This window comes from Carassius auratus, chromosome 40 (genome assembly GCF_003368295.1).
Source record: "Carassius auratus strain Wakin chromosome 40, ASM336829v1, whole genome shotgun sequence".
In the NCBI taxonomy this organism is placed as follows: Eukaryota; Metazoa; Chordata; class Actinopteri; order Cypriniformes; family Cyprinidae; genus Carassius; species Carassius auratus.
This window is the reverse complement of record NC_039282.1, coordinates 5,238,618-5,251,846: the sequence shown is the minus strand read 5'-3', so window position 1 is coordinate 5,251,846 and position 13,229 is coordinate 5,238,618. Positions and strand designations below refer to the sequence as shown.

At 33.8% G+C, this 13,229-nt stretch overlaps 1 protein-coding gene across 8 annotated transcripts in view; it reads left to right on the top strand.

Moving 5' to 3' along the window:
- LOC113058358 (pleckstrin homology-like domain family B member 1) overlaps positions 1-13,003 on the top strand; it is a 69,397-nt gene extending 56,394 nt beyond the window's left edge. For 4 of the 8 annotated variants that reach the window (XM_026226172.1, XM_026226170.1, XM_026226173.1 and 1 more), the window contains 7 exons: positions 2,612-2,912; positions 5,973-6,063; positions 6,162-6,308; positions 7,828-8,047; positions 8,718-8,803; positions 9,005-9,034; positions 10,634-13,003. In XM_026226172.1, coding sequence (XP_026081957.1) covers positions 2,612-2,912; positions 5,973-6,063; positions 6,162-6,308; positions 7,828-8,047; positions 8,718-8,803; positions 9,005-9,034; positions 10,634-10,774 — 1,016 coding nt within the window. In that variant the 3' untranslated portion in view covers positions 10,775-13,003. The remainder of the gene's footprint in view (positions 1-2,611; positions 2,913-5,972; positions 6,064-6,161; positions 6,309-7,827; positions 8,048-8,717; positions 8,804-9,004; positions 9,035-10,633) is intronic. The other 4 variants (XM_026226175.1, XM_026226176.1, XM_026226171.1 and 1 more) reach the window with 3 other exon arrangements.
- The last annotated feature ends 226 nt before the right edge of the window (positions 13,004-13,229 follow it).

Below are 13,229 nucleotides of genomic sequence, written 5' to 3'. Positions count from 1 at the left end.
AGTGATAATCTTGTAGTTTCAAATATTTAAAGCACTTTAGCTGCACTACCAGTCAAAAGCTGTACACAGCTGAATTTGGTTGTGGTGATCTCAAAACCTATGACCTAATTTAAGGCTTATGCTGAAATGCTTGTAAATATTTTTTATGCAAACATTGTACCTAATTCAAATATAAGACCAGTGTAATTCGTTTTAAATTATTTGATTTAAATTTTTAATTTGTTCATGTTTTTGTGGTTACTATAAAATTCCTTAATCACAGGGAGCATTTTTTTTATTATACTTTGAAATTACTTTTGTATTATTATACCTAACTTACAAATAAATAAAGACTTAATATTTTTTTTATTTCTATATATATATATATATATATATATATATATATATATATATATATATATATATATATATATATATATATATATATATATATGTATATATATATATATATAGTAAAGCTTAAATATAAAACCAGTGTAATTATTTGATTTGATTTGATTAAAGCTCAAATATAAGATTTATATTTAATTCTCATCTTTATTATATTTTTTTAAAAGTAGTGGAATTATGTTAAAATGAATTATATATATATATATATATATATATATATATATATATATATATATATATATATATATATTAGTGCTGTCAAAATTAGCGCGTTAACGCATTCGATTAATTTGAAATATTTAACGCGTTAAAAAAAAATAACGCAATTAACGCGGTTGCAGTTTTTTTTTATTTCCAGTTGTGGCCTATGTGTGTTCAACGTGCAAAGAAATATGGATAAGCCCAAGGAAGGACTTTTAGACGGAAAGTTTCAGTATAAAACTCTGCCGGATTACTAATCTGCCACAAGAAACAGCAACATTAAAATCATGAACTCAAATGTCATTGTTAAAAAAAACAAAAAAAAACAAACAATGACTGTAACAGTGCGTAAATCAGACCTTTCTGTAACGCTAACGTTAATAAGCTTAAACGAAAATAAGGAAATAATTGTGTAGCGGAGTATTTTTTGTACACAGTGCCGCGAACTGTCAATCACTCCTGTGCGCGTGCATCACTGTCCTCCTCAGCTGCAGCAACTTGCGCTCTCTCTCTTCATCAAGCTTTAAAACAAAAAGGGGACAAAAAGATCATATTGTCTTTGTGCATGGGCTATAGATTAATTAGATAAATTAATATCTAAATTTGTGCCTTGCCGTCTACGGTATTTTTTTAGAACTTAGAAAAAAGATGCTGCAGCCAATGAACAGCCAGCGGGGGCTGCAGGACGACTCAACCTCCGCAGACAGTTTTTAATGTTTATCAGACAATAAATACTCAAGATTTTGCTTTAGTATAACTCACAACGAGTTTCACACACCTTCTCCGGCCACGTTGAGTTGTTGACACTTAACAGTGGGAAAAGTGACACATGCGCTATTCACTTGTATAACTTAAGGGTGAATGGGTAATGTAGTTTCTGCTCTGGGTGGGATGAATTAGGAAGCTTGCATTGTGAAGGGCGCTCTGAAAATCGGCAGTGCAGGTAAAAGATTAAAACCTCTATTAAAACAGATGTCCAAATGAGCGTACCGGTACGCTACAAGCACGTTCTGGGCGCACGGAGAGGTGGCAGTACGCTCAAGAGCTATATTTGGAAGTGGTGGTACTGAGTACTGGTGTGTACCAGCCCACTTAAAGCACTGGCAATGACTATACTTTGGAATTTTTTTGCAGTCCACTTAGAATTCAACATAACAGAAATCATTTTTGTTTTTTATTGGCATTGATTGTTTTGAAATTCAAATGGTACTTACATGCCTGTGTTTTTATTTCTGTAATAAATATGGCTTTCAAGCCAACAGTTAATTTGGAGGATATTGATGGTTTATTGCAGGTATGTTGTTTACATGGGAAAATCTGTGTTACAAGTTAAACAAAAATTCCAATAAACAATCATATTTTGAATTTAAATAGTTTCTTTGTCTTGAGTTTACATTAATTATTTACATTTTACATTTACATATCCAAAAAGTTTCAGTATTTTAATTGCGATTAATCGCGATTAATCGCGATTAATTTTAAAAAATTGTGCGATTAATTAGTTAATTTTTTTTAATCGATTGACAGCACTAATATATATATATATATATATATATATATATATATATATATATATATATATATATATATATATATATATATATATATATATAATTAAATAATAATAATAATATATAATTCATGTTAACATAGTTTCTCTACTTTTAAAAAATGTAATAAAGAATGAGTAGAGGAGTTTTGACTGGTAGCGTACAAAGGAATCTTGATTTAGAGTTATTGCTTGGGCTGTTTATTCAGTGCACATACGTTGCATATTTATATGTGTATGTGTGAGGCATGATGAAGCAAATTATGGGCAAACTGTGCCATCCTTAATGGATGTGCAGTCACTTGGGTTTCAAAGCACTTTATACTCCGATAGAGGGTTTGGCAGCTATATTTGATCTATAAAATGCTTAGCTTGTTCAGTTGTGGGCACATTTAGTTCTCTGCATAACCTACACGTAAATTTGACTTTCATATATGTGTTTTTTTTTTTTTTTTTTTTTATCTACATCAGGCCAGCAAGTGATTGAGGAGCAGCGGAGACGTTTGGCCGAGCTGAAGCAGAAAGCTGCAGTAGAGGCTCAGTGCCAGTGGGAGGCGCTCCATGGCTCTCAAACGCAGATCAACAGTCCCTTTTGTTCAACCTCGGGGCCAGTCGTGCATCACTCCATCCTGCACCACACGGCGCCCTCTTCTGGGGAACAGCCTTATGACACCCTCAGCCTGGAGAGCTCGGACAGCATGGACACAAGCATCTCCACCGGAAACAACTCGGCCTGCTCTCCTGACAACATGTCCAGGTTCAACATTTCCATGTACTTTCCTGAATCCCTTTCTCTGAGCGCTTAGCCAATGGCTCTGTGACAGAAATTAGTGGCGGCTCTGTGGTTTTCTCTCCACAGGCCTGTCCCAAGCTAAATGATCTACCATCTGCTTAATGGCTTTCACTAAGTATAATCCAATTTGACCAATAACGCTTGCAAAGTGGACTTCATAGGGTGTTTAAAGTGACACTTTAGTGTAAATTAGATTTAATATTTTCCCATTTATTTTCATTTTAAACATTGCATTTATCAGTAATTGGGAGGGGTTTGAGTATGACAAATTATATTACTTTAAATATATAAATGAAAAGTATTTTAATATACATATTATATCTTATATAAAATTATAATAAACACTACTGTTGAAAAGTTTCGAGTCAGTATGGACGTATTAAATTAAAGTGACGGTAAGTCACTTTAAAATGGGACAAAATATTTCTATTTCAAATTTAGAATTTTTAGTTTTGAAAATTCAGTTTTGTCATAAAATAAATTTTAGATTGTAATAATATTTCACAATATTACAGTTTTTACTGTATATTTGAACACATGAATGCAGTCTTCATGAGCTTAAAAGACGTCTTTAAAAAACTAAAAATATATTTTGTATTATTTCATACTTTTGACTGATGTTCTCTATGTATTTTAAAATAATTTTAAATGTATTTATTGTAACACTATATGTATAGTCTGGTTAAATATTAGATATTTTTTCTTTTTAATTGTAATGTAATTCATAATAGTGTTATTAATTATCCTACTGGTCCCAAACAGTTTGAACTATAATGTATATTGTAATTTTATATAAGAAATAATAGTTATATATTTTTATATACATTTATATTATATAACGTCCATGTGCAAAAGTGTAAAATAATGTATATTTGAGATAAATTCACATGCATGCAGTAACTCTGTGAATCAGGATGCAGCGGCCGTGCTTCATCCCGCCCACTTTCCCGTGAAAAGCAAGAACAAATGAACGGCTTCGGTGCTTGAGGCTACAGATTAGGTTGTTTCTGGGTTAAACGGACTGCGTGAAGACACCTCACCTCTGTAGGTTGTTGCTGGGTTAAAAGGGCTGTGTTGAAATGGTCATCTGTTCAGTTTCCACTGAACAGGGACAGTCAGAACTCACATAGGACTAATTGGGCAAAAATGTCAACAATCGAAAAGGCGTCTTCCATAAACACATGCCTGAGGTTTTACTGTTTGCTTATCCACCCTTCCTGTCATAAATGCACACCCACTTATTTGTTTCTGCTTTCCACCATCCCCCTCGCTGCATATACGAATAATCCATTGTACTTGTGTAAGCCGTACGTATATATGGCAGTTAAGTGTCCTGTTTTACTTTCATCAGAATTTGACATTCATAGATAACAGATGAGCCGAATGAAGAAAGGAAGTATAGGTTGTGGAAATTATAATGAGGTGCAAATACCGGCACGTGACACCAGGGCTGAGTGAAAATCAGAAATCAGTTCATGAGTGTGATTTGAATTGAATCGGTCACGCTGCAGAGCGTGTTGGAGTGGAATTTGATTTGGAATGACAAAAAAGAGAAATGCACTTAATTGTAATTCAAAGAATCTTCACATAACTGATTTTTTTCTACACACACACACACACACAAATAATAATTTATACGGTAAGCCTGCTTTGTATTGTTTGTCTACATTTTTAAAGACAAAATTAGATTATTCTGGGAAATTTTGGGGATTACATGCATCAGAGTTCATAAAGTAAAAGTTCAGCTATTAACATAATGTAATATTTTATATATGCATATATAGAAAATGTATCTATGTTATTATATTATTAAAATTAATATTAATTATCGACATGTAATTTTCTGCAATTGTTTAATGTAATATATGTTTTTTTAATAAAATGTTTTTGAAAGATGTTTCTTATGCTCATGATGCTCAGATGAAGAAAAGAAAAAACACTAATAATGTGAAATATTTTTTTTTTAAATATATTTTATTTTATATTTAATTTTTCAGCATCATTCCTCTAGTCTTCAGTGTCACATGATCCTTCAGAAATTATTATAACATACTGATTTGCTGATCAAGAAACATTCTTATTATCAATATTAAAAACAAACCATGATAGATTTTTTAAAGGATTCTTTGATGAATAGAAAATCAAATAAACTGTTTATTTGAAAAAAAAAGAAAATAAATATTTTGTAACATTATAAATGTCTAAATAAGTATATATGTCACTTTTAATTAAGTAAATGCATCCTTGCCAAATAAAAGTATTAATTTCTTTTAAATAAAAAAAGTAAAAACAAATATCTCCCCAAACATTTGAACAGAAGTGTATAATTAAGAACTAAAACATTTTTTTTTATTTGAATGTCATTCCATTTCAGTTTAGATTCAAATATCCTTAAATTCCAATCTGGATTCAGGAATAGAATTTCAAAGACATTCTCATTTCAGTTCTGAATGGGCCACGACCCAGTTGTCTTGGTTTACAAGCGTTATCATGGGGAATGTGTGAAGACGTTGTAAACAGAAGCCTGTAAAGTACAGTGAAGCGGTGGAGCAGTGGAGCTGGACTGGAGCATGACGGCTTTGGAAACAGACGCCCTTCAGCTGTGTCTCTCTCAGGAGAGAATTTGTTTACTTGAAATGTTCTCATACAGTTTGTTTACGCTTGTCTTTATAAAGCCTCAAGCTAGTCTGGGACTCTTCTCTAGAGGAATCCATTACTCATTTTCTTTTTCTATGTTTATAGTCCACATGTGCTTCATTTCATGTTTCACGGCAGATTTTCATGCTTGTACTGTATGTGCAATCCAGTTGTATTTTCATATATGACGAAATGTTTCATAATCCACCGTTCTCCCTGCTACCAGTCTCCATTCCATCATTCACCAAATAGATCACCGAGGGGTAAAATCACTGAACGCTTGCGCAACTTTCGCTTGAGTATTTAAATGTTTGCTGTCCGTCTCGGTTCGAAAACATATAGTGAATTCCCCGCTTTACAGCTAATGACTTTGACTGATGTAATGTTTGATGTGTTTCACAGTGCCAGTTGTATGGATGCGTTGAAGATCGAGGAGATGGAGAAGATGTTAAAAGAGGCACAACTGGAGAAAGCTCGACTCATAGAGTCCAGAGTAAGTCATAATATCAGTATACAATCGATACAGTAACCACATTCAGCTTTTCTGCCTCCCAGCCTTGTCGATTAACATCTGCCTTCTTTTGGCTGCAGGAACGAGAGACTCATACCCGTAAACTCATGCTAGAGGAGGAGAGAAGAAGAAGAGAGGAGGCGGAGAAGAGACTGAAGGAGGAGACGATACATAGAGAGCAGCTGATAGAGAAGGAGGTGAAGATGAGGGCCAAAAACTTCTCTCAGGTGAGGAGTCCATCGTGATTCTACTAGAACTGTCCATTTAATGGATTCATTTTGAAATATTTATTTACTTAGAGATGTACTCTTTGTATTCATGTTGGTTTCATGTGGTTATTATGATTTTATACCATTTTTAAGAAAAGATTCAATTAAAAAAAAATTTCCGCTAAATGAATAAATGTGATGTAATTGCAGTTTAATTTTAATTTAAAAAAATCAATTTAATTATATAGTCATTCGTTTTTAATTTCATTATAAATTGTATTTTAATAATTTTCATTAGGAATTTAATTTAAACCTTTATATATATAAATATTTATTTTATCTTTATATATATATATATATATATATATATATATATATATATATATATATATATATATATATATATATATATATATATATATATATATATATATATTATACAGTTGCGATTACAAGTTTACACATGCTTTGTAGAACCTCCATATTTATAATAATTTTATAATTTGAACAAAATAAGAGGTATCATAAATTGCTTGTCAATTAGTACTGCCATGAATTAACTGTTGCAGAAATGTAACAGATGTTTGCACGTAGTCCACAAGAAAGCATAACTGAAAAATATGAACATTTTGTTAAAATTAGTAATATTTGTTAAATTTAAATGGTGACGTTTTGTAGATTCTGCGAGATGTACACTTACGAACACATTTCTAGAAATATAGTAATTTATAAGATGGCATTAAAATGTATTTACATTCTACAACCTGAACTGTCATTATAAAGGTGAAATTATCACGTCAGATATGCAGCTTTATTTTTTTTCTGTTTCTGCATTATGGTTATACCACTTAATTGATTTGGCCGCCAAAAGCTTTTCAGACATTAATAAGCAGTAAAGTTTTGAATGTTTTGTTATTTTTTAAATGAGAAATAATAATAAATGATACAAACTACTTAAGGTTTTATTATGAACAATACTTTTTTATTATGTTATCAATACAGTTATATCACTCTGACCTTTTTGAATATATATATATATATATATATATATATATATATATATATATATATATATATATATATATATATATATATATATATATACATATATATATGAAGAGTTCAGAGTGCCATCTGAAATTTTCATCTAAATTTAGGATTTTTATCAAGCTCCTATGCTTAGGTTGAGTCATTTTACTTTAATAGCAATGTGCAGGTCATTTTCCAGGCTATTAAAGTGAAATAACTGAACATAAATATAGGAGCCTGATAAAAATCATAATTTTAGATGAAAATTTCAGATGGCACTTAGAGGCTTTTGCATCTGAACTCTTCATATATATATAATATATATATTCAGATATTTTCAGAAATTAAAAACATGTTCCTCGTGGAAGATGTGAGTTCAAATCATTGTATGCATGAAGTATTTTTTTAAACCCATTTTTTTATCAATTAATTGATAGGATAAAAAACAACATCCATGTAATTAATCCTTAAATAACCAAAGCGTTAACCACATGTTGTTGATTTCCAGGCCCGTCCGATGACCCGATACCTTCCCATTCGCAAAGAGGAGTTTGACCTCCGTTCCCACATCGAGTCCTCAGGTCACAGCGTGGATACGTGCTACCACGTGATTCTCACCGAAAAGATGTGCAAGGGCTATCTTGTCAAGATGGGAGGAAAGATCAAATCCTGGAAGAAGCGCTGGTTCGTCTTTGATCGCCTTAAAAGGACGTTTTCCTACTACGCCGGTATGTGCACCACAGCGTCGCCTTCCAACATCCTCCTTACTGTGCACTATGCTAATGCTGCTCTATGAACGTGTCGTTATGCTTTCGTCGCCCTGAGGTTGGGGAAAGAAACGAGGGCAGAACAAAGAGTGGATTGTGGGTGAATCCAGCAGTGGGGGGATACGGATAATTAGTAATTCTTAAGCTCACAGTGGCTGCCATGATTTCCGATAGCCTCGGGTTAGCTAGGGGCATACAAATAACCAGAAGCCCGTCCGCATGCTGTCTGATGCTGATGAAATCTGCCGCAATGCTGAGGAAATCGTGCTCATCACCCAGCCGTGGCGCTCGGCAAAGCGTGAGCGCTCGCTCTTTATTTCTACGCGCACTGAAAATGAAGGGGTTGCACCGCAGTAACAAGGTCACATCGGTGCTTACCGAATCATTATTCTCGAGGGGGGTGGGGGCTTATTTGTTTTAGAAACCATCGCTGTGCAAAACATGTTAATCAGTAGTTTCGTCTTGTTCTCCAGTAAAAATACTTGGAAATGCTTGTTTTCGGGGAACTTATTCGCTTCAGCTTCTCGAGTTAATTTGTCTTATGATGTTTTCAAACAAAACCAATGCAATAAAATACTTATTAAGGGAACGATTTTTCGCAGGCTAACATCTCTGTTTCTCCCATTCGCAGATAAGCATGAGAGCAAATTGAAGGGTGTCATCTACTTCCAGGCTATCGAGGAGGTTTACTACGATCACCTGCGCAGTGCCACAAAGGTACGAGCCCCTATCAGATAAAAACCCCTCCGCGCACTTCTCCCGCTGGTTTACTGCTCTGCACTCCTGTTGCGCCATTTCATTTGATCTTTTTTCTGTTAGCTTCTTTCTTCTTTTTTGTCTCTTATGCTGTAACTCTGCTGTCAATATTCCCCGCCCTTCTTCTTCTTCATTCTTTTGCTTTGCCGACTGTTTTCACAGAAAGGATTTTTCAATCTGAATTTGGCAAACGTACGTATCACTCTTCACCACTTTCACCCTATCCTGCATGTTTGCTTAAGAGGAAATTGCTCTAATTCGTGCATTTTTTCACACACTTATTCCCTCGTGACATATTAACATACCTCATATTTTTGTGCAGTTACTGAGGATGAGAGTATAATGTAATTTACGAGTTTCTTTACTACTCCCACCTATGGTGAGATACTAAGTGTGTGTATAACATAATAGCCCCAAAGAAGCAGTTGTGTAGCGTATTGTACGCCATCAGCTTTGTGCTGTATAATGTAATAGTTTAACAGGAAACCGTAACATAATTTACTCCTTGACAGTGTCAGAATCATTTGAATGGATTTGTTTGTCCATTGCATGAATGGAGTGCTCTTCAACATTGAGTGTTTTGGTGAGGAGAACTCACCCCCTGCTCAACATCTGTATTAAAATTAGAGGTGGTAATAATTAATACTTTGTTAGTAATTAAATGGAATGACTTTCGATTAATCCACTTTAGCTCAAGAGTATTCGGTAATCATCTGGGAAATGCACAACCGAGCGCACGCTGTTGCTTGTGCTGCATGCGACGTAGAATTATGTGATGAATTATCGAACACTACCAGCATTACTTTTAATAGATATTTAGAAATATCATTACAAAAAAAAACATTAATTTTTCTACATTAAACATTAACTTAAGTTTAAAATCAGATCTAAAATATGATATGAAATGTGTATGTGAGGTGTGAAATATACCATGAACCACATAACAAAATTTGTGCATTATCCATACGCGTTATTATTATTAATACTTTTAAAATTAGTAAATTATATTAAACTATACCAATTGGATTCATACTGAATTATATGCATTAAAATACTTATAATAGTAGCACATTTCTTATATTTATTTATTAGCGTATTATTACATGTATTTGTTATTATATTAATTAGGATCAATAGTTTAAATATTAGTACATATCTAATGTTTAATAAAAAATGTATGATTATTGTTATATTTAGCATAATCACTTTAAATGTAGTTTGACCAGTTGACTGTAGTTATTGAATATGTGCATTATAAAGTATAAACATAAATAAAACTGATATAAGATTAGAAATAAGTCTATTTGAACTTTTTTACAATGTCTTGCAAACTATACAATGCACACAATAAATTGCATAAATAATAATAAATTTTAGCAGCATTAGTCATGCACATTTTTAATAATATTTGGAAAATTGTGAAACTATATTCAATTGAATTAAAATATTCCAGTTGGATTAATTCAAAATTTAAATGCATTGAAATACATAGCAAAAAAAAAATAAAAACAAAAACAAAGCAGTACAGTTCTTTTATTTATTTATTTATGTAGATTATATCTATTTGTGTAGTGGTTTTAATTGTAGTTGAAATAGTTCATGTGGTATTTGGCGTCCATGTGTGATCAATTTATTAAATATAAATGAAAATAAATGTTTTGTAAATATCTCTGAAAACTGACATCCCCTAATGGATAAGTATAAGATCATGCATATCCCTCAATAACTGAGTAGTAGCGAGACTCCACATGTGGCACCCTCACTGATCTGAATGTGTCTTTTTGATCCCAGAGCCCCAACCCCTCCCTGACCTTCTGCGTGAAGACCCACGACAGACTGTATTACATGGTGGCCCCGTCCGCAGAGGCCATGAGGATGTGGATGGATGTAATAGTGACAGGAGCCGAGGGCTACACGCAGTTCATAAACTGAGACAGAACCCACTGCTGCTCGCTGACCAACGCGTCAATACGGAAACCATTCGGCAGGGAGACATCAAATGACCCAGACCTGTTATTCCCAACGAGAGGAAAAACTTGATTTTGTTACTTCCTTTTTTTTCTTCTTCTTCTCGTGTTTCCTGAAGATGTTATATATTCACTCAGATGCACAGACAGATATCCACCAGAGGCTTTCCACATCTGATTGAAAAAGGGAGAAGACGAAAAGCCCCGGTGAACCAAACCTGCAGGTGGTGGCTCACTCACCTTAGAAGAAAATGCCTTTTTGCCGTCAGAGATATTTTTCAGTTGCAGTTCGGTTTATTTTGTCTCGATGTGGAGAAACGTGACTTTCAATGGTAAAGTTTGTCCCACGATTTGTAAAAATGCCAAATGCCATCAAGCCATTCTGGAATAGTATTGTGCTAAATACTTGATGGGATTGACTGACACGAAATGACTAGAGAATATAAATGAACTACATTACATTTAAATGATGATTTAAATTAAATGGAGCATTACACTCGCATTTAAAGGTCACAGAAACAAAGACTTAATTCACCAAAGCTCACCTACCAGCTCAGGAGTCTATATTTATTGTAGAGGTACATCAGCGACTCCTGTCCAACTTTATCCCACTGTGTCTCTGTGTTCCCAGCTCATTCTTTTAGATGCAGAACCACAAATGCATGCACACACACACACACACACACACTATTTGCCAAGTCCTGACAACTTGATCTTGTGATTTGGCTCCCTAGGGAGGCAGCCATCACCTATCACTGCCAGCCTACGAGAGTTTGGAATAGTTGCCACAAACAGGAGAAAAAGAAACAACATCATAATCATGCAGTGCCTTGATAATGACCCATATTTGTCACTTTTAGCATCTCAATTGTTACACTAGTGAAAAATAGCTGGAATAGTAGTCTTAAGGTGCGGCCACATTAATGAAATTTTGAGATTTAAAAAAAAGTTGATTGTCAGTTCTACACAGCTCACACAGAAGTCACGTTCAAAACAAGCAAGTTTTCTTGGTTTATGTTGGTCATTGCAGTGAATGTGATTGTTTATCATTTTATTTGATCGTTCTGTTTTGGAAAATCTTTTGTCATCATCGAAATTCCAGATTGCATGGATGCCTATTGAGATTCACCTTGATTTCACCTGCGAAAATTCACAAAACAACAGCAAATTTGTGCAAATTTTGTGAAAATTACACAGGCAAAAAAAAAAATACATTTAAATGTCTATTATCAATAGTGTAGCAGTGTTGGTCATCACAGTGAATTCACTTGGCCAAGATTCGAAATCTGGATTGGGAAGCCTCTCACCGTCATGCGAATTAAAATCCCAATTTTAATCCCAATTAAAATTTGCCTTGATTTCGCATGCGAAAATTCACTGACCAACAGTCAATTATTAAAAGGTTTGTGAAAATTTCTAGGCTGTCAATAGTGTAGTGACATATGAAGTACAGTTCACACAGAAGTCATTTTCAAACCAGATAGCTTTATGTTTGTTGAATTCGTGTGACCATCTGAACCCGTGGCGAAATCTGAATGAGAAATCGTTCAGTTACGCAACGTTCCCAAATACATGGATGCTTATTGAAATGACTGGATTATTACAGCAGATTTATGTTGGCTGAACTCCCAAGACCTTGTGAACCTGTTGCGAAATCTGGGCAGGGTAATCTTTCATCATCACACAAAATTTCAGAACATGTGGATTCATATCGAAATGACTGGATTTCGCCTTAAAAAATTCACAGAGGAACAATAAATGTGACCGCACCTTTATTCCATGATACATAGTGGGTTTTACTGTTTGAAGAGATTGTGAACAAACACGTACAGTAATAAAAAATAAAAAGTGACCTATTTAAATCAGTCCGATACTGCTTCAATACAATTTAAGAAGCTATTTAAAGCGTTTAGTAGCTGTTCAAGTATTATTGATGTTTTGCAGGCCTTTGGAGAACATAAAATGTTTATTTATGGTTAGCGATTTTACAGCTACAACACTGTTAAAAATGACCAACGTGTTCTACTTTCTCCCAAACCAAACTGTATGTTCAAATGCAATCTACAGAGAATTGAAATCAACATGAATAAGTGGTCTTCATTATGCGTGTAAGATGTCTCGAGTACTACCACAGAACTAGGTGAAAACGGTGTTGTAAAATGTTGAACATAAATACACTCAACGGTTTTCCTTATTTATGGTGTTTTTGTGTTTATTTGCCTAATTATAAACATGGACTTGCGGAAAAGACTGTAGCTCAGAGGTCACAACTAAAGTCAGACTTCAGATGTAAAAGGACAAGTAACCCTCACTGCTGTAATTAAGACTGCAACGCAAGCAGAAGACTTGCATCATAGCTACTGTGTTGTTTTCATGACACCAGACAAGAAAGCAGCATGCTAAATTAAACACCTACTGCT